Raw genomic sequence first — 21087 nt, 5'->3', positions numbered from 1 at the left:
GCAATAGACCCATGACCTCTGTCTGAGTTAGTGATGTCCTCAAATAATGATATAAAGACAAAACTAAACAGAATCCCCACATTTACATTAGTTTAAACCTGCAAGTGACCCATGCCCTGTGCTGGAGAGGATGGCAAACCCCAACCCACAGGGTCTCTGACATGGGGGAAATTCCTTCCCAATCCCCAAAATTGTGATCATTGTGGGCAAGACCCACCAGCTAGATAGCTTGGGGAAAGAATTCTCTATAGTAACTCAGAGCCCTCCCCCTCTAGTGTCCCATCCCCAGCCATTGGAGATATTTGCAGCTAGCAGTCATAGATCAGCCGTGTGCCATTGTAGGCAGTCTCATCCTACCATCCCCTCCATAAGCTTATCAAGCTCAGTCTTAAAGCCAGTTATGGCTTTTGCCCCCCCCCCCCCGCAACACCCTGCTCCCTTTGAAAGGTTGCTCCAGAACCTCACTCCTTAGATGGAGAGAAACTTTTGTCTAATCTAAAGCCTAAACTTGTTTATGGCCAGCTTATATCCATTTGTTCTTGTGTGCATGTTGGTGCTTATGTTAAGTCCTCTGTGATTGTTCTCTCTAAATGCATCAGAGAGATAACTATCATCTCTCTGTCTCTGCCCTCAGCCTTCTTTTGGTTACACTAAAGAAAAGTATTTCAGTCTCCTCTCATAAGTGAGGTTATCCATTTCTCTGGACATCCTAGTAGCCCTTCTCCATATCTGGTCCAGTTTGAATTCATCTTACACATGGGAGACCAGAATTGCACACAGCATTCCAGATGAGGTCTCACCAGTGCCTTCTATAATGGTACTAGCACTTCCCTGTCTCTACTGGAAATACCTCACCCGAGTATCCCATGACTGGGTTAGCCTTGTTCCTAGCTGCCTCAGAGTGAAATCTCAGTGTCATCCTGTGATCAAGCAATACACCCAAGTCTCTCTCCTTCTCTGTTGCTTCTAGCAGATAAGTGCCCAGCTTTCAGCAATAATTCTCATGGTTAGTCCCCAAGTACATGATTTAAGCACAGAAGCAACGGCCTTTACAACTACAGCACGATCTTTATGCTACTTTGAAATTTTAGCAAATGGCAAATTCATTGCCTTGTGCCTTCCTATAAACCACCAGGCTTCCATTCATTATTGTGCCAAGCCATCACACAATGCTTTTTGCAGAGAGTAACAAAAAGCATGATCCCTGCTGCCATCCTCCTACAGTCCAAGACTCTGACCTTGCAACACTCCATTTTGGGATGCAGGAGTACACAGGTGTACCCAGTCAGGTAGAGCAGGGACTCAAACCCACGTCTCCTAGATCTCAGGTGAGTGCGCATGCATTTCCATGAAGGGTTTTGAGGCATTGGTTTTGCCTACTGCAGAATGAACATTGACATTTAATGAACAGTTTGTGTTGCTTGGCCAGCCCTCAGCACGTGCTTAACTCCATGCATGCGTGAAGTCCCCATGAAGTCATTACCACATGCACATTAAGTGTCTGCAGGATCCAGTCCCACAGTAGGCTACCCTAGAAGGTGCTCATAGAGGGGTTAGAACAGTTACACCACGTTAGCGTGACAGTCCCTGTGGGTTCTACAGTAGGTGGAGGGTGTTGACGTGGTAGGAGCAGTGGGAGAGAGGATTTTAGCTGTTGGAAGGGGATTTGGAGAGGAGCTGGAGGGCTGTAGTTTCCCCAGGCGAGATAGAAGGAAACTAATGCAAATGGAGAAGGGTAGATTGCCGTGTAGACAGAGGCGAGTGCGTAGATGTAGCTGAGGTAGCTTTGGCCTCGCCAGATCAAGCAGTAGAGCAACAGCAGCACAGGCTACCCACTGGAGTACGACCCAGAGTCCCAGCTAGTCTTGTATAGGCCATGCTTCCACTACCGTTATTTCAACTAGCTTGATGAAAGCAAGCTCACTTGGGTCTGTGTGTGCGCACTACAGCCACGCTTTGGAGTGCCCCATAGATATAGCTTAAGGGTCAAGAAGCAGGAGATACCAGTTATGGGGCAGATCCCAGCTGTCAGGCAGGATGCTTAAGGTCTTGAAGCATCAGGTTTCCCAGTCACTAACACAATGGGGAAATCTTCTCCACCTCCTGTAAGCTAGGGGCTGGCCACAGCCCCCACAGAAGACACAAGGGTTTCTAGTTACCAGACTTAGGCTTGTCCCCCAGCTGGCTCACATGGACTTCATGTGAGACTGGCAAGCGCCAGTAGTTCTTATTGCGTGCCCAGTGGAGTTAGAATCCAGCTATTCACAGTAAAGTTAATCAAAAAGTCTCTAGTTCGGCTGAGTGGCTTCCCCTCCCCCCAGATAGGACCCCAGGAGTGAGAGAAAGCCATTTGATTTACCTTGTCTAGTGCTAGCTTGCAGTCTTCTTCCTGTCCTCTATGCCACATCCTATTCTGGTGTCTATCCCTGCAGAGAGGTCTGTTCTGCTGCTGAATGGGGAAGAGCTACAAGGCCAGTAGTAGACCCCTGGCCTCAACAACTGCTGTTCCCTCCCCCAGAGGGACACGCTACCACAAGACATTAGTGCACTACACAGATTTTATTTCTGCTCCTCTCCCTTATTTTACAGTCATCTGCCATGGAAGATTTGGGACCTTGTCATCCAGCTGCTTCTCCTATGGAGTAGTGTCACAGTAACGAGAGAAGCCACAACCACCAATGAAAGCATGGCCAGAAGCACCAGGGTCAGGTCCAGTCTGGAGACAGGGTCTGAAGGAGGAGGAGGAGAGGTTAAAACAATCCAGATTTCTGTAGGGTCTAAAGTGTGGAGATGACACCTAGACTTCCCTGCCCCAGTGGTGCTCCCCCTACCGCTTAGGCCAGCCTTCATCAGAAAGATACTTGAATTGTCAACTCACTTTTTAGACTGAGCCAGCACCACCATCCCATTGATGGCCATCCAATAGAGGGCAGAGGCAATGCTAGCCCCAGTGCATTGAGTGCCACAGAGGCTCAGGGCATACAAGTCACCATTGAGGTGCCATAGTGTCCCCCCCGCCTCCCCCAAGTTTGCTGGTTTTTGAGACATCCTATGAATGTCCATAGGATAAGGATATAACCCAACATTGGCCCACTCATAGGAAGCACTCACAGGTATGGTGTCAGCCAGCATTAGCTTACAGATGGATCATCAAGGAGTGACTTCTGCATGTAGCCCGCCTCCCCCCCATGAACATTTATATTAGAACCCCCTAGACAGCATTGACTTGCTGTATTCCAGGTTACTGTGCAAGATGCCAGTTGTCCTACTAGGGTTTAACAGAAACCTCACCCTTGTTCTCATAGACGTGCTCTCTCCACGGCTCAGGGCTCTCCTGGAAGATCACAGGGCCAGGAGAACTCACCAGGTCCTGGGGCTCTCCTGTCCCATTGTTGATATCCAGGAACCGGCGGCCTCCTGGCAGATGGAATGGAGAGTTAGGGAGCTGTCTGTCCAGCGCACTCACAACCAGAGGGCCCATCGTGATGAAATGCAGCGTCACCATGGACTCAACCATGAGCCCTTACAGGCCTCCTGACAGGTTGTGGTACCAGGTATTAGATCTTCCTGAATTGCTTATTTGAAGTGTGGGAGAAGTTGGGAAGAAAGGCCATTTCATCAGGAGCAGCAGACACTCCACTCTCCAGAGGCAATTTCTAGTATTGTCTCCTACATAGGGCAGTTGTAGGAGATTAGGCCATTTACCTCTTCGTGTTAGCCCATCATACCCTAGCTAGCGCTACAGGACATGGTAGAGGTACAGAACGAGCTGGGCTGAACGCCTTGCAGTCAGTGTATAGCACAGGGCTGGGCAAACTTTTTGGCCTGAGGGCCACATTAGCACTGTAAAACTATATGGAGGGCCAGGTAGGGAAGGCTGTGCCTCCCCAAAGAGCCTGGCTCCCTCCCAATTCCTGCCCCCTGACTGCCCACCTCAGAAACCCCCTCTGCCCCCCAACTCCTTGTCTCCTGACTGCCCCCTCCCAGGACCCCTGCCCCTAACTGCCCCCTGGGACCACACCCATATCCAACCTCCTGCTCCCTGAGAGCCCCTGCTGGACTCCAATGACTATCCAATGCCCCCTGACTGCTCCCCCGAACCTCTGCCCAATCCAACCAGCCCGTCCCGACTGCCCTCTGGCACCCTCTGCCCCTTTTCCAATCCCAACCCCCTTATGATGCTGCTCAGAGCAGTGGGAGCTCACAGCTCCTACCGGAGCAGAGTGCTGGAGGTGTGCTGAGGCTGCGAGGGAGAGGGACAGCACAGGAGGGGCTGGGGGCTTGCCTCCCCGGCCGGAAACTCAGGGGCTGGGCATGATTGTCCTGCGGGTGGTAGTTTGCCCACCTCTGATATAGCAGGACAGGCAGATCTCTGTTCACTATGAGTCCTCTGGTATTTGGGATGGGAGCTTGTAGAAACCCACATGGATTTCAGACCACTCCAACTTACTTGTAGCAGCTCCTGATGGGCACAGGGTCCTGCAGGGCTCCAGCCGGGAGGGGTAGCAAGCTGAGGCGCTACAGTAAATGTACACCTAAAATCCACACAAGTGAGAATGGAGTTAGTGAGTGACTGGCCAGTGCTGGTAGGAGCCAGGAAGTAGATCCACAGCTATCAGTTTGGTTCTGCATGTGCAGCGCCTCAGCAGAGACTGAGGAGGTCAGGACCTGACTAAAATAGGAGCTCCTGCCCCTGCACTCCGACTTCCCCCTCCTCACCCGCTTTATATGTGGGCCCCTTCTCACCTCTCCCTCAAGTGCCACCTGGGAGGCGGAGTCCACAAAGGCAAAAGTGGAGAGGACGAAGCGCTGGTGGTGAGTCGGGAAGGGCAGCTCAGATGAGGCAGGGCCCACGGGCACAAGCTGGGTTCTGTAGTTGTCTCCCAGGAACGGGCACCTGGGAGCAAGACATGAGAGAAGGGTGGACCAAGGAAACCGCCTTCCTCCTCCCCAAGCCATGCTCCCCCTCCATCCCAGCCACTCACCTGTCCACCAGGATGGGCCACTGCGGCTGCTGCAGGGGGTTAGCGCTTGGGGTGGCCCAGCACTGGTGCAGAACCAGAACCAGGGACGGGTCTGTTCTGTGCAGGATGCGAACCTCCATGTAGACAGGGTCCCTGAGCACCTTCACCACAGGGTAGTCTCTCTCTGTGAGATAGGATCTGTAGCTCGGGTCTGTGGGGGAGAGGGTAGGAGGAGAGCAGAGCTGAGACACCCGTGGTCCTTCAGGGGGATGGGATCTCCGTGCTGGAGTGAGGGGTCACCTACCTGTGGCGATGCGCAGCTCAAGCCGGAGGGGTCCTGCCTGGGTGACTGGAGCAGGTGTGGGGGGCAAGAAGACCTCGACCTGGACTGGCAGAAAGTCACTGGCATTGTAGATGCAGCGAGCATGGAGGCTGCACAGGAGAGAGCAGAGGGAGGAGACAGGGGCTGATGCTCTGTGACTTCAGATTGAGGCCATGTGGTTTCTGGCAGTGACCTTATTAGTGCTTGAGACAAGCAGGATCAGGCCCTATCAGTACTTGGATGGGAGACATCCAAGGATGCTAGTGGATCAACCCTTTTAGTAACTCAGATGTTCTTCCCTCCAACTCAGGGACTCAGCAGGAGTGTCTGAGCACGGCCACATGGGGGCCTTCTCAGACAGGCTAGAAGCACCTGCTTACTTGTCCTCACATCTCTTTTGGCAGCATTCTCAATGTAAGCAGGGGAATAGTCCTGCTCTTGTGGGGAACTTTCCTGGCTTCTGCACTACCCCAGTGAAGTGGGCTAGCGAAAGGATCCGAGTCCTCGCTCCCACTTCCTTTACCCAGTGGCCTCCCTGCCCTTCAGGGCTCCCCTCCACTCTGTCTGGCAGAGTCCTTGTAACCCCAACAAGGCTAGGCCCAGGATTCTGGGGGGGGGCTCGACCCCCAACCCTGCTGTGGTCACCTAGGACAGGGGCTAGGGTGTCCCCACTCTGGGGTACTCTCTCTGCACTGGGCACTTCTGACCCATGACCATTACATACAAGCATTGGCCTCTCCGCATTGGTCCTGGGGACTGTCACTCTCAGGGTCCTGATTTCCCATAGATCCTTCCCCTTTTAGTACTGGGAGCTAGCCAACCAGTACACCCCACTGAATGTTAGTAAGGGGGCAACAGTCCTTACATCAAGCTTTCTTTCTACCAACCCTGTAGGCAGTTATTAGTCCCTCAGGGTGGCCCCATGGAGCCCTTCTCGGGTCAGGCTGGCTGTGCCTACTTGTCATTGGAGATCGCACAGCAAGTGGCATTTACAATCATAAGATTAGGATTGGAAGAGCCCTCAGGTGGTCAGCTAGTCCAACCTGCTGCTCAAAACGGGACCAACCCCAACTAAATCATCCCAGCCAGGGCTTGGTCAAACCAGGTATTCAGAACCTCTAAGGATGGAGATTCTGCCACTTCCCTAGGTAACCCATTCCAGTGCTTCACCATCCTCCTAGAGGGATAGTCCCGTCCTCAATAGCCATCCTAGACCTCCCCCACTGCAGCTTGAGACCATTGCTCCTTGTTCGGTCATCTGCCATCACTGAGAACAGCCAAGCTCCATCCTCCTTGGAACCCCTTCAGGTAGGGGAAGGCTGCTATCAAATCCCCCCTCACTTGTCTCTTCTGCAGACTAAATAAGCCCAGGTCCCTCAGCCTCTCCTCATAAATTGTGTGCCCCAGCCCCCTAATCATTTTTGTTGCCCTCTGCTGGGCTATCTCCAAATTTTTCCACATCCTTTCTGTTGGTGAGGGCCCAAAACTGGACACAGTACTCCAGATGGGCTTCACCACTGCTGGTGAGAGGGGAATCATCACTTCCCTCCATCTGCTGGCAATGCTCCTACTAATGCACCCCAATATACCAGTAGCTTTCTTGGCAAGAAGGGCCCACTATTCATTCGTAGCCAGCTGCTCGTACACTGTAATCCCCAGGTCCTTGTCTGTAGAACTGCTGCTTAGCCAGTCGGTCCCCAGCCTGTACCAGTGAATGGGATTCTTCCCTCCTAAGTGCAGGACTCTGCACTTGTCCTTATTGAAGCTCAGATTTCTTTTAGCCCAATTTTCCATTTTTCTAGATCTCTCCCCCCAACTTAGTGTTATCCATTAACTTACACCCTCAGCAAGCCATCCCATCATCCAGATCATTAATGATAATGAACAAAACCAACCCCAGGACAGACGCCTGGGGCATGCCGCTTGATACCAGCTGCCAACTAGACAGAGCTGTTGATTGCTACCCGTTGACCTTGATGATCTAGCCAGCTTTCGAGCCACCTTTAATTCATTCATCCAGCCCCTACTTCTTTAACTTGCTGTCAAGAACACTGTGGGAGACTGTAACAAACTTTGTTAGAGTCAAGGTATATCATGTCCACCGCTTTCCCCACATGCACAGAGCCAGTTCTCATCATAGAAAGCAATCAGGTTGGTCAGGCATGACTTGCCCTTGGTGAATCCATTTTGGCTGGTCCTGATCACCTTCCTCTCCTCCGAGTGCTTCAGAATGGATTCCTTGACAACCTGCTGCAGGATTTTTCCAGGGACTGAGGTGAGGCTGACCAATGTTGGCATTTGATCAGACAACGTAAAACCCTGACTCTTGGACAGTCAGCTGCACAGAGTGTCCTTCCCTTCACAAAGCAAGATTTTGCACCGTGCCCCATTAGGGATCAGGTGCATTGCCCCACTCAGAAAAGGGGATGTCTGTGACTGCAGGGAATCCATACCTGTAGAACATCCCCTAAGTCCTTTGGTGGTCAGGAGAGGCTGCTGAAAAATTGATGGATCAGATCTTTGCCAGGGGAAAGGATCTGGCCTCACGCTTCCACTGTGGAAGGGCTGAAGACTGCTCACCATCACTTCCTTGCTAGTCAACAGAGCAGGCCAACTTACATGAAGGTGCTGTCCCGGGTGATGGAGCCGTCCGGCCCAGTCCGGATGTCGATGCCAGAGATCAGCTGGTTCTCATAGATCAGTTTGTCATGGATCACCTGGAAGAGTGGAGACATGGGGCAGGTTAGTCCCCCAAGCCCCTGAGCAGAGCACTCACCCTGGCTTCCCGTGGGTGTCCCCTCACCTGGACTGTGGTGCCGCACTGCATGAGGGGGAAGCGGAAGATCACAAAAGCCTCAGTCATCCTGATGGGGTCACACCCTGCCTGGGCATAGGCTAGCCGGACACTCTCCAGGATGATGGGGTGATCAGACATGTCCCTGGAGACCACCAGAACAAAGTGACCATCCAGGAGGCACTGAACAGTGACTGCAACACAAAGGAGCAGGATTAAGTATAGGTGTTCCTGGTAGAGGAATTGGGCAAGAGTTCCATGCCACACTCAGGATGATAGATTGGAGAAGAGCCATGAGAAATATTAGAAAACAGGCCTTGTAGTGACCAAATTCTGTCTCTTTAGACAGAGAGAAGGTTAAGGGGTGACTTGATTACAGTCCAAGTATTTAAATAAGGTGTAGATCTGAGAGCGAGGGTAGTTAACTCTTGGAATGGTTTGTCCAGGGTCATGGTGGATTCTCCATCACTGATAAGGCAAGACTGGATGTCTGCTAAGAGATCTGCTGGAGGAATTATTTCAGGGAAATCCTATAGCTTGTGTTATACAGGAAGTCGGACTAGTGATCACAATGGTCCCTTCTGGCTTTGGAATCTATCAAATGAAGCCCCATGGGGGTAAGTGGGTTTGTCTGAGACAGCATGATTGCAGCTCATGTTGTGCAGGAACGGGACACAAGCCGGCAGAGTTATCCATCGATCTGATGATGGAGCACCAGCCTGTACCGTCTGATGGGTCTTCCTCTGCCACCACACATTTGGTGTTGGCTCTCAAGATCTGCCAGGCATTGGGCAACTGAGGAGAGACCGTGATGTAGGAAGGAATCCCTTTGCACACAACCGATGCCAGCTGCAGCCTAGGGTGAGAGTTACAAAGACATTGCATCCAAGTCTAGTTCACCATGCTAGTAGGTGGTGACCAAACTCATCTGAGACGTACGGTGTGTCACCAAGCTTCCCAGGACAGAGATGACAAAAGGCTCCATAAGCCGACATGAGGGCAGGTCTACCTGTGTTGCCATAGTAGCAGGGAGTGGTGAGGTCAGTCTCATCATAACAGCAGCCAGCCTGGAAGCAAGGAGCTTGGCCTGGGGCATCCGCACAGGGCATCTTCCCAGCCACCACACGGCACTGCTCCTCTGTGAGATGCGCCCCTAGAACAGCAGGGTGTGGATTAAGGAGAGCTAGAGATCCTCTAAAGGGATCGCAAGAGACCCTTCCCCAGAGACTAAGATCTGTAGTGACCTCTGCACAAGTGGCTGACCTCAACACCAGTCCAACCCTCCTCCCCTTCCCCAAAGGGCTGCAAGAGCTCCCACAGTGGTCCTCCATCCCAGCTCACCCTGCCCCCCACAACCATAACCTCAAACCACATACCACCTCAGACAGCATTGTGCTCAGATCCTCACCCCTGTCCTCCAGATGTAGGATGTTGCCCTTCTCTGATAGCAGGCTTAACATGTCACTTGGAAATTCAGGCTCCTGATCTGCTGCTGTGTCAAAGGAGAGTCCCCACCCACACCCTACAGCCCCCTCAACACAGCCAGCAGTGTGGTCAACTCTAATTTATCACTTAGCAGTTCTGGGGTGGGTTTCTCTAGCCATCTCATGAAATAGTGAGCAGACGCCTGCTCTATGCATTTTTCCTTTATTGAAGTCACCATCTCCCTTTATGGACGATGGGGCAGAAGCTAGCAGGTTGGCCACCATTTCCCCATAGCCGATCAGAGGAAAGTGTCCCTCATAAACATGGCTGCGAATTTCTTTCATGAGACTGAAGCTGTACCTACAGGCAAAGTGGATGCCACTCTGGTTTAGGGGGAGGGCTAGACAGGACTCTAGGAGAATGAGGGACTAAGAGCTGAGAAGAGCCTGTGTGAGACACATGGGGGGGGGGGGAAGGAGACAGATTGCAAGCAGATGTGGGGGTGAGATATGAAGGGATACAACATCAGATCCCAAACCCTGGGATACTGGAGGAACAGGGGAAGCCCCTCTGAGCAGCCAATGGCAAGGACACATTGGTGCATGTGTGACTGGATTTTGCGCCAAAGAAGCTCAGACTTTGGAAGCAAGTGCCTTCCCTCTAAACTTTGAAAAACCAGAAGGCAAATAGCCACCCCTTCCCCTTCAAATAAACTGGGGGCGGGTGGGGGAACAGTATGATTTCTAAACGAATCTCATTTTTGATCATGGCTTACAACACTGTCAACACCAGCTCTAACATGGCAGCCACAAGCAAGCAACAAGGTTCAGCTCCTCTGAAGACCACCACAGGAGTCAGAAGTGGACCATGAAACCTTCCATTAGAGGGGACCCACATGCACTCAAACCAGTTAGAGGTCACAGACACCCCCACACACCTATGTTGCTTGGTGGAGGATATATTTGGGGCACCGGGCGCACCAGGCCCGGCTGCGGCTGGGGCACCGGGCGCACCAGGCCCGGCTGCGGCTGGGGCACCGGGCGCACCAGGCCCGGCTGCGGCTGGGGCACCGGGCGCACCAGGCCCGGCTGCGGCTGGGGCACCGGGCGCACCAGGCCCGGCTGCGGCTGGGGCACCGGGCGCACCAGGCCCGGCTGCGGCTGGGGCACCGGGCGCACCAGGCCCGGCTGCGGCTGGGGCACCGGGCGCACCAGGCCCGGCTGCGGCTGGGGCACCGGGCGCACCAGGCCCGGCTGCGGCTGGGGCACCGGGCGCACCAGGCCCGGCTGCGGCTGGGGCACCGGGCGCACCAGGCCCGGCTGCGGCTGGGGCACCGGGCGCACCAGGCCCGGCTGCGGCTGGGGCACCGGGCGCACCAGGCCCGGCTGCGGCTGGGGCACCGGGCGCACCAGGCCCGGCTGCGGCTGGGGCACCGGGCGCACCAGGCCCGGCTGGGGCACGTAGCGCATGGTCTCCTCTGGGGTTAAGTCACGTTCAGTGGGCTTGGGGCAGGTCATGTTCACATCATAGGTGGCAGCGACGGCCCTGGCGCTCAGCAGTTCCTCCACTCGGACTTGCAGGTGGTTACGCCCATCCTGCAATGAAGAGACACCAATCAGTCAGTACTGTGGCCTAACAGACTCTCTGTAGGCGCTAAGCACAGCGCCTCCCAGCTGCACAGGCTGCTGTGACTGCAGGTATGGACCCATCTCCAGCTTCTGTTGTTGCTCAGGTACACTGGGGTGAGGCGTGCCAACCCCCCTCACCTTCTTCTGCACATGACAGCCATTGTAGCCAGCTGAGAAGATCATCGCTCCTTGCTCGCCAGATGTGACCCAATGGAGACAAATGGAGCAGTTGGTAACTTCGAAGGGTGTCCCAAACTCATCTGTGGAGAGAGTCATACAGGTCGTGGGTAAGGAAGAGTTCAAGCCCTTGATGAAGCTTAGCCAAGTAGCCATGTTTGGAACAGTGACTGTGGTTTGTCACATCCTTCAGTTTAGTGGAGTTTAGCATGGTGGGAAGCAGCTCCGAAGATACAGGACGGCCGTCATTTACCAAGTCTGACCTAGAGCCAGGAGTGTTAGGATATAGATGTTCAGGCCTGTCTGTAAAGGCCTATACTCTCAGAATTTAGGTGTATTCTTATCACTTGGCTAGTTCTAGAGGTATAAGAGAAAGAATCAAAATCACTGTCTGCTGGTGTAAGGGCCTTCTCTTACTGTGACAGTCTGAGGCCGTGTTCTTAGGCTAAGGCCTTTGGCTAAGCAACAGAGGCAGCCATAAGCTGGGAAGCGAACGGTCACATCCTCACATTCCAAACTAGTCACATTGAAATAAGGTGCTATTGGGCTGTTCGGCACTATCAGGACAGGATTGTATTCCTATCACCTCCAGAGAAAGGGAAGTGCCTAGCAAATGTAAAAGGAAACTTAGTTTGATAGCATCCTGTCTGGCAAGAACTCACTCATCAAGAGCTGGGATGTGAAATCCTCACTTCTGTATTGTTTTGTCATTTATAGTTCCCACTTTGCTATTGTTGGTCTGTATAATCTCTGTCTGGTTCTGTGACTGTTTCTGTCTGCTGTATAATTAATTTCGCTGGGTGTAAACTCATTAAGGTGGTGGGATATAATTGGGCACATAATCATGTACCAATATGTTAGGATTGGTTAGTTACATTTCAGGAAAATGATTGGTTAAGGTATAGCTAAACAGAACTCAAGTTTTACTATATCATAGAATCATAGAATATCAGGGTTGGAAGGGACCCCAGAAGGTCATCTAGTCCAACCCCCTCCTCAAAGCAGGACCAATTCCCAGTTAAATCATCCCAGCCAGGGCTTTGTCAAGCCTGACCTTAGAAACCTCTAAGGAAGGAGATTCTACCACCTCCCTAGGTAACGCATTCCAGTGTTTCACCACCCTCTTAGTGAAAAAGTTTTTCCTAATATCCAATCTAAACCTCCCCCACTGCAACTTGAGACCATTACTCCTCGTTCTGTCATCTGCTACCATTGAGAACAGTCTAGAGCCATCCTCTTTGGAACCCCCTTTCAGGTAGTTGAAAGCAGCTATCAAATCCCCCCTCATTCTTCTCTTCTGCAGGCTAAACAATCCCAGCTCCCTCAGCCTCTCCTCATAACTCATGTGTTCCAGTCCCCTAATCATTTTTGTTGCCCTTCGCTGGACTCTCTCGAATTTATCCACATCCTTCTTGAAGTGTGGGGCCCAAAACTGGACACAGTACTCCAGATGAAGCCTCACCAATGTCGAATAGAGGGGAACGATCACGTCCCTCGATCTGCTCGCTATGCCCCTACTTATACATCCCAAAATGCCATTGGCCTTCTTGGCAACAAGGGCACACTGCTGACTCATATCCAGCTTCTCGTCCACTGTCACCCCTAGGTCCTTTTCCGCAGAACTGCTGCCTAGCCATTCGGTCCCTAGTCTGTAGCGGTGCATTGGGTTCTTCCGTCCTAAGTGCGGAACCCTGCACTTATCCTTATTGAACCTCATCAGATTTCTTTTGGCCCAATCCTCCAATTTGTCTAGGTCTTTCTGTATCCTATCCCTCCCCTCCAGCGTATCTACCACTCCTCCCAGTTTAGTATCATCCGCAAATTTGCTGAGAGTGCAATCCACACCATCCTCCAGATCATTTATGAAGATATTGAACCAAACCGGCCCCAGGACCGACCCTTGGGGTACTCCACTTGATACCGGCTGCCAACTAGATATGGAGCCATTTATCACTACCCGTTGAGCCCGACAATCTAGCCAGCTTTCTACCCACCTTGTAGTGCATTCATCCAGCCCATACTTCCTTAACTTGCTGACAAGAATACTGTGGGAGACCGTGTCAAAAGCTTTGCTAAAGTCAAGAAACAATACATCCACTGCTTTCCCTTCATCCACAGAACCAGTAATCTCATCATAAAAGGCGATTAGATTAGTCAGGCATGACCTTCCCTTGGTGAATCCATGCTGGCTGTTCCTGGTCACTTTCCTCTCATGCTATATAATCTGTAGTCAATAAGGAAGTGAGTGGGCATGGGTGGGAGGGGATGGGAACAGGGGTGCGGAAATTGGAATCATGTTTGGCTATGGGCAGGAATGGGAACAGGGACAGAGGTGTAAGGCTCTGTGGTGTCAGAGCTGGGAAGGAGGACACTAAGGAAGGAAACTGGAATCATGCTTGCTGGAAGTTCCCCCCAATAAACTTCGAATTGTTTGCATCTTTGGACTTCGGGTATTGTTGCTCTCTGTTCATGCGAGAAGGACCAGGGAAGTAAGTGGGTGAAGGAATAAGCCCCCTAACAAGGAGGGGGGAGAGTGGCCGAGCCAGGCCAGGCCATCCCATCCCATGCTTGGGCATGACAACAGGGAGGTGATCGCCCACAGAGGGCGCAGGATCCAGGCGTCTGGAGCTCAAAGGGCCGAGTTACACCAGAGCTTGGGATACCCAGCCACATTTTGGTATGTCCTTTTACAGTCTCCCCCCAGCAGGGTTCCCTCTTTACCCTCTGCTATTTGTGGGTCACGGTCAGCAGGCTGTTGTGAGGAAAGACTTTGCTACCTGGATTCAACCGTTAGGGCTATCTCCAGTCTTTTCTCCAGGGGACTGGAGCCACAGACTCTCACTTCAGGAGACCAGGGTACTCAAGATTTGAGGGTAACAGCCAGGCCACCAAGAGACACTAGAGTAGGACCTTCTTGTTCCCTTCTTAAAGCTCTCATTACATACTGTAGAAGTAAGAGGTTTCCACAAGAGACCCATAAAACCCTCCTGCATGTCTAAGAGGGCAGACGAGCAGGAGGCTTCTTAGCTTTCTCATGAAGCAGCCAGGCAGCTACTTACCCACAACTTTGAAGCGGACGGTGCGGCCCTGGCTGGGAAAGACCAGCAGCTGCATCCCATAGTCTCCACAGTTATACTCATGTTGCAGGACAGAGAAACTGACCCTGTGGAAGTCCCCCTGCCCAAGGGCTATCCTTAGGGACCAGAGCAGCACTAAGCCCACAAAATACCTACAGCCCAGCCCCATAGCTGAAGATGCTAAGAAAGAAGCCCGTCTAGCACCACTTCTCATAAGGGGAGAAGCTGTGGGACCGGGGCTTTGTAGGGTGAGTGGTGGGGAGGGGGCGGGGTGTGAATCAGATGAGCAGAGAGGCAGCACCTGGGGAGCTGCCTGGTGCTGGGGAGGGGCCGGGTGAAAAGTGCAAAGCTCAGGGTGAAAGGGAAACATAACCATCGAACCCTTCAGCCCTAAGACCCCCCTCCCATTGAAGCCTCCTGTTACGCTACCTTTTCAGTGTTGCCAGCTCTCAGGATTTTATTGCAAGTCCCATGGTAACTGATGTTTTATTTCAAGCCCCATCTCCTGGAAACAAGGAACTAGCTGAGAACCTCAGTGTGCATTCAAAAGAAAAGTAAGTTTCTTGCCCGCACAGTTGCAGAGAAAAGCTTAAAAACAGGGCTCAAGCACACCCCAAGTGCCCCAAAAATCAGAAGGCCAAGTTGCCTGGAATCGAGGGGTCTAGTCAGTGTATCCTTCTGGGATCGGATGATTTAGTTGGGGATTGGTCCTGCTCTGAGCAGGGGGTTGGACTAGATGACCTCTTGAGGTCCCTTCCAAGCCTGATATTCTATGATTCGAAGCGGGCGGGCAGGCACAAGGTCGAGTCAGTGTGTAGGTGGCCATGGTATTGAATGAGGCCTTTTTCTTTCTTGTTCTGTGGGATTAGGTTATTGAAAAACTGGAGTGGATACAGAGAAGAGTCACAAATGCAATTTGCCGGCTGGAAGAAGTGCCGGCTAGCAAGAGATTCTCAGTGCTCAGTCAGTTTAGGTTATCGAAAAGGAAATCAAGAAGTAGCTCAAGTACAGTGCCCAAGTACATTCATAGGGCGAAAAGACTGGCTAATAAAGGGCTCTTTAATCGAGTGGAGAAGGGTAGAACAAGATCCAGCGGTTGGAAGTTGGAGCCAGCCAAATCCATGGACGATGCGTACAATAGCCTGGGGAGGCTGTACCTCCGCAAAGAGCCCCGCGTGGCCCTGCCCATGCTCCGCCCAAGGCCCCCTCCTTCTGCTGCTGGTAGTTGGCCCCAGGCCAGGCAAGCAGCCTGCTCCTCTTCCGGGAAGCCTGCTGGGCTGGGGCTGGGGCTAGGGCGGCTAGGACTTGGGGTGGCTGGGGCCGCACCACCCAGTTCTCCAGGGCTGGGGGGAAAAGGAGGGCTGCCCGACGCCCACCCAGTGGTCTGGTGCTGGGGAGCAGCCCACCCACCCAGTGCTGCGGGGCTGATGGGGCAGCCTGTCTGGTGCTCTGGGTGTGTGTGTGCGCCCTGGCGCTTTGGGGCTGGTGGTGCTTGGGCAACCCGGGATTGGAAGGGGGGGCTGGTAGCTGTGGAAGGGAGGGATTCTGGGCTTTGGGGTGGGGCCTCAGGCTGAAGGGTGGGCTGGGCCAGGGGCTAGCCTCCCCAAGCCTGTGGTTCACCCACCGTCCATGGCCAAATCTAAGGTAGACGTAAGGCACACATTTTGAAGGGTGACTAACCCTTGGAACAGACGACCACTCGAATTGATGGAGTCTCAATCAGGCTATGTCTACACAGCTGCAGTGCTGCCCTGTAGTGCTGAAACATACTGCAGCAATGCTGTCGTAAATCCACCGCTCCCAGAGGTAGGACGATGGCAGAGTTCTTCCAGTGAGCTCATGGCATCTACCCTAGGAGAGAGGTTGGATTAACTACGTCTCTCAGGAGGGTGAATTTTTCACAGCCCTGAGGGACACACCTGGGTCAACCTAACTTTCTAGTGTAGACCAGCCCACAGGCGGCCTGTCTGGAAGACGCTTTACTCAGACACAAGTTATCGGGCTCCATGCAGAGGTAACAGGGTGACATTCTCTGGTCTGTGCTCTGCTGGAGGACAGATTGGTTGATCTAAGGGTCCCTTCTGGCCTGAAAATCCATGACCCTATGAAAAAAACCGCTCAAGTGTATTTTTTATGTGAAAAATCTTGTGATTTTTGCAGCAATCTCTTGATTTTTGGCTCTTTGGGGTTGGGGCTCCCCGTCTCATCTCCCTCGCTCTTTCTGCCCTTCTCACTGCTGAGAATTTCGCCAACCCTGAGCGCTCAAAAATCATGAGTCCCCCCAAACTCCTGAGCTTCCCTTAAAAATCATGAGATTTTAAAAATAACAAATTTGTGGCTATTTTAAAATGCTTTTCTGGCTTTTGAATCTGCGGAGGTCATGCTTTGAAGCTTCTCTGTCTCTACAGTTATTATGTATTTGTATTCCTGCAGTGCTTAAGAGCTCCGGTCATGGAGCAGGACCCCATTGGGCCAGGCGCCATACAAACATAAAACAAAAAGATGAGGCTCAAACCCTTTTTTTAAAAGGAAAGCTGATGTTCTGGTATGTTCACCTGACTCCAGGAGCTGGAGCTTTAAGAAAAGCACAAAGTATTGCATCACTCACAATAACATGATGAGAGTTGGTAACTCCGTCTCTGCTTCTTCCCTACTTCCCTGTTGTGTTGTGAACACTGGGGCGGGGGGGCATCGGGGGAGGAATGTAAAACTCACTCAAAGATGCTTTATCTTTGCGGCAGGGTAAGCAAGGTGTGTAGAGAAACTGCTCCTGTGACTGGGGAATGGAGAACGGGCCCCTGAGCCTGATGCTAACAGCTGCCAAACACGCCTCCCTCACAGCTCTGCTAGTACTCTTAACTCTGACCTACACACATGCTGCTAGTCTGGTCTTCTGTCCCACTGCTCTGCACCCCCTTGCCCTGTATGTCAATCTCTGGCTTGCAATTTTAACTGCTCCTGCTTGGGCCCACACTGAGATTTAAACTCCATGATCTTCAGAGCAAAGACCAGGCGATTTTGAACGAAAAGGACTAACCATCTCTAGGGAGTGGCTGTAGCACACTCATTAACATCCATGTGAACCAGCCCCTAGAGAGCAACAGATCCCCAAGCTCCCCTCATGCGAGTGACATCGTCATCTCCGTACAGGTGTAGTCCTGGCCCCTAGTCACCCTGGTGCTTTATCCCTTCACCAATCCCATAAGGGACACCAGCTGAGACCTAACATTACATGCCATACCTTTGGAAGGATCAGGCCTCCTCAGTGCTGAGTAGGGAGATCTGTGGGCAAAACCCAGGAGGTCCAGAAAACAGTGGTGTTAATTCACTAGGAGTCACTGCGTTCTGTCTGAGTCAGTGTTGGAACAGGGCTCTGGCGTGGTGCCAGGGGCTGATGGAGGTGCCATTGTTCTGATGAGGTGTGGAACTGAGGCCCATGATTGTTTATGATTTTACAGCTCTTTTAAAATAAGATTAAGGGGGTTAGCCCTAGTGGCCTGTGCAGAGTGCAAGTTAGGGGTGAAACTAGTCATAAATTAGGGAGGCCTCATACCAGGCCTTGAAGAAACCTAACCTGGCCAAGTATGGAGCTCCACAGACCGAGGCAGGCCTCAGCCTGAGCTGTGTGAAACCTGAGGATGCGCTGCAAGGACACCTCAATAGGCTTAGGCCTCTTGAGCTTCTCTTGCCTGGTGGTTTTCCTAGGCTCCGTCTGTCTTTTTCTCATGGCACTACTACCCCTCAGTACGTTTACAGTACAAAATTATTTCAAAATTATTCTATTCGAATTTTCGGAAGCTATTTTATACGTTCGGTCTTCTGTGTCCCTACTAAAGCGGGTGAATTTGGCAGATTGCGTCCACAGTACCAAGGCTGGCATCAAATGTCAGAGCGGTGCACTGTGGGTAGCTATCCCACAGTTCCCACAGTCTCTGCCGCCCATTGGAATTCTCTGGTAAGCTCCCAGTTAAGCATGATGGGGCAAAAACATTCTGGCGGGTGTTTCTGGGTGTGTGTCACCAGAAAGCTACGGCAGACAATCGTTTCGCCCCTTTTTAGCATGCAGACGCCATACTGCTTTCAGCAGACGGTGCACCACTGCTCTCCTGCTACGATAAATCCACCTCTCCAACTCAACTCTGCTCGGCCATTGTGAATCAAGCAACACAGCTTCTGCTGCCAACTCTGCTCTCCCGCTATTGCCACGCTTGCGAGCTTCTCCATGTTGTCTGTCCTGGGCTCCCACCTCTGTGAAAGCCACAGAAGACAACCATTGTCAGTCTTTGTTCGGCTACCGTGACCCAAACAGCACAGCTTCCGCTGCCACTCTGCTCTCCTGCGTTTTGCACCCCTTTTCCAGGATTACCCGTGCAAGCGCCATAGCCATGGAGCCCGATCAGATCTCTGCTGCATTTTGACCATTGTAAATACCTTATGCATTATCCAGTAGTATGTGCAGTACCTGCAAGACTGGTCAAGGAAGTGATGACAGCACGACTACTATACTGATGAGGACACGGACACAGATGGCACGGCATGTGGTGATTGGGAGATCATGGTGCTAATGGGGCAGGTTCATGCAGTGGAACGCCGATTCTGGGCCCAGGAAACAAGCACAGACTGGTGGGACCGCATAGTGTTGCAGGTATGGGATGATTCCCAGTGGCTGCGAAACTTTCATATGCGTAAGGCCACTTTCATGGAACTTTGTGACTTGCTGTCCCCTGCCCTGAAGCGGAAAGACACCAAAATGAGAGCAGCCCTCACAGTTGAGAAGCAAGTGGCCATAGCCCTGTGGAAGCTTGCAATGCCCGACAGGTACCGGTCAGTCGGGAATCAGTTTGGAGTGGGGAAATCTACTGTGGGGGCTGCTGTGCTGCAAGTAGCCAATGCAATCAATGACCAGCTGCTATCAAGGCGAGTGACTTTGGGAAACGTGCAGACCATTGTGGATGGCTTTAATGCGCTGGGATTCCCTAAGTGCGGTGGGCAATAGACGGAACACATATCCCCATCTTCGCCCTGGAACATCAGGGCAGCCAGTACATAAACCGCAAGGGGTACTTTTCCATGGTGCTGCAAGCACTGGTGGATCACAAGGAACGTTTCACCGACATCAATGTGGGATGACCTGGAAAGGTGCATGACGCTCGCATCTTCAGGAACTCTGGTCTGTTTGAACAGCTGTAGGAAGGAACTAGGGGCTGCATTGAAACATTTGCGCCTGCTGCAGGAGAAGAAAAAGGGAGAGTAGTATTTTAAAAGATACAGTTTAGAGAACAAAGGGGATGCTGTTTCTCAGTGAAACAGGCAATTCATAATACACAGCACGTGTTCTTTCTGTACAAGGTCTCATTTTGCCTCTCATACTGAAGTGCCTGCCACTTTGGTGTTAGTAAGCCATCACATGCGGCCGGGCAACAGAATTCAGCTTGCAGCTCCTTGATTTTTTGTACAACACTGTTCTGTGTCCCTGGAGTAGCCTCTTTCCGTCATGGCAGTGGAGAGTTTAATGTACGTATTTGCGTTCCTTTTTTGGGAACATAGTTGTGCCAGAAGAGATTCGTCTCCCTAACACACAATGAGATCCAGTACCTCCCGTTCGGACCAAGCTGGAGCTCGTCTGCGAATCCGGGACTGCGTGGTCTCTTGAGATGGTGGACTCTGCACGGTCTCCTGTGATGGTGGACTGTGCTGATGGTGACCATACAGGAAATTTAAAAGTTGGAGAGGGAAGGCTTAGCTAACTGCAGTCCTGGAAAGCACACTGCCCCCCCCCCATCACTGCCCATCAGCCAGTACTGACCCCCAGTTTTGCATCATTTAAATACACCATTGGGTTGTTGGAGGAAATAGCTTATTACTATTGTTCTATCCTGGCACAGATCAGTGCTGGCAATCCTGATGCAAAAATTATAGCTTGCACCACTCCCTATGGATTGTTTCTGGTACCCTAAGGCAATCATGTGTCTTACTTCTGTGCCAAGATGATACCAAGTCTTTCATGTGCACACAGGCACACATCCAGTTGCATGCAACTTGTATCTCCAGTGTTGCGTTATTGCTTATAGTTGGCTGTCCGCTGCCATTGTTGAGCTTTCAGGGAATCCCCTCTTTTCTGTCACAGACTTTAAGGCCAGAAGGGACCATCATGGTCATCTAGTCTGACCTCCTGCGCATTACAGGCTACAGAACCTCACCCACCCACTCCTGCAATAGACCCATGACCTCTGTCTGAGTTAGTGATGTCCTCAAATAATGATATAAAGACAAAACTAAACAGAACCCCCACATTTACATTAGCTTAAACCTGCAAGTGACCCGTGCCCTGTGCTGGAGAGGATGGCAAACTCCCACCCACAGGGTCTCTGACATGGGGGAAATTCCTTCCCAATCCCCCAAAATGGTGATCAGTGAGACCCTGAACATGTGGGCAAGACCCACCAGCTAGATACCTTGGAGAAAGAATTCTCTATAGTAACTCAGAGCCCTCCCCATCTAGTGTCCTGTAACCAGCCATTGGAGAGATTTGCAGCTAGCAGTCACAGATCAGCCGTGTGCCATTGTAGGCAGTCTCATCCTACCATCCCCTTCATAAACTGATGAAGCTCAGTCTTGAGGCCAGTTATGCTTTTTACCCCCCCTCCCCAACTGCTCCCTTTCAAAGGTTGCTCCAGAACCTCACTCCGCTGATGGAGAG

At 51.9% G+C, this 21087-nt stretch overlaps 1 protein-coding gene across 1 annotated transcript; it reads right to left on the bottom strand.

The window, feature by feature from the left end:
• Window positions 1–2579: 2579 nt before the first annotated feature.
• LOC125638961 (zona pellucida sperm-binding protein 1-like) lies at window positions 2580–14556 on the bottom strand. Its single transcript, XM_075129011.1, has 12 exons — window positions 14370–14556; window positions 11272–11393; window positions 10443–11100; window positions 9090–9233; window positions 8090–8274; window positions 7906–8003; window positions 5269–5396; window positions 4986–5175; window positions 4747–4897; window positions 4451–4535; window positions 3292–3417; window positions 2580–2729 (listed from the first exon to the last, which is right to left on the bottom strand). Exons 1-12 carry the CDS (start codon window positions 14554–14556, stop codon window positions 2590–2592), a joined length of 2214 nt encoding a protein of 737 aa, XP_074985112.1. The 3' UTR covers window positions 2580–2589.
• Between the last annotated feature and the right edge of the window lie 6531 nt (window positions 14557–21087).

The sequence above is a fragment of the Caretta caretta genome, chromosome 6 (assembly GCF_965140235.1).
Source record: "Caretta caretta isolate rCarCar2 chromosome 6, rCarCar1.hap1, whole genome shotgun sequence".
In the NCBI taxonomy this organism is placed as follows: Eukaryota; Metazoa; Chordata; order Testudines; family Cheloniidae; genus Caretta; species Caretta caretta.
Note: the sequence above shows the minus strand (reverse complement) of the source record. Positions and strands in the feature narration are given on the sequence as shown.

Coding starts and splice junctions, on each gene's coding strand:
- LOC125638961 (XM_075129011.1), bottom strand. CDS start 14,556: ATGGGGCTGGGCTGTAGGTATTTTGTGGGCTTAGTGCTGCTCTGGTCC. Junction 4,898..4,985: donor TGGCCCATCCTGGTGGACAG/GTGAGTGGCTGG, acceptor TCTTGCTCCCAG/GTGCCCGTTCCTGGGAGACA. Junction 4,536..4,746: donor AGGTGGCACTTGAGGGAGAG/GTGAGAAGGGGC, acceptor TGTGGATTTTAG/GTGTACATTTACTGTAGCGC.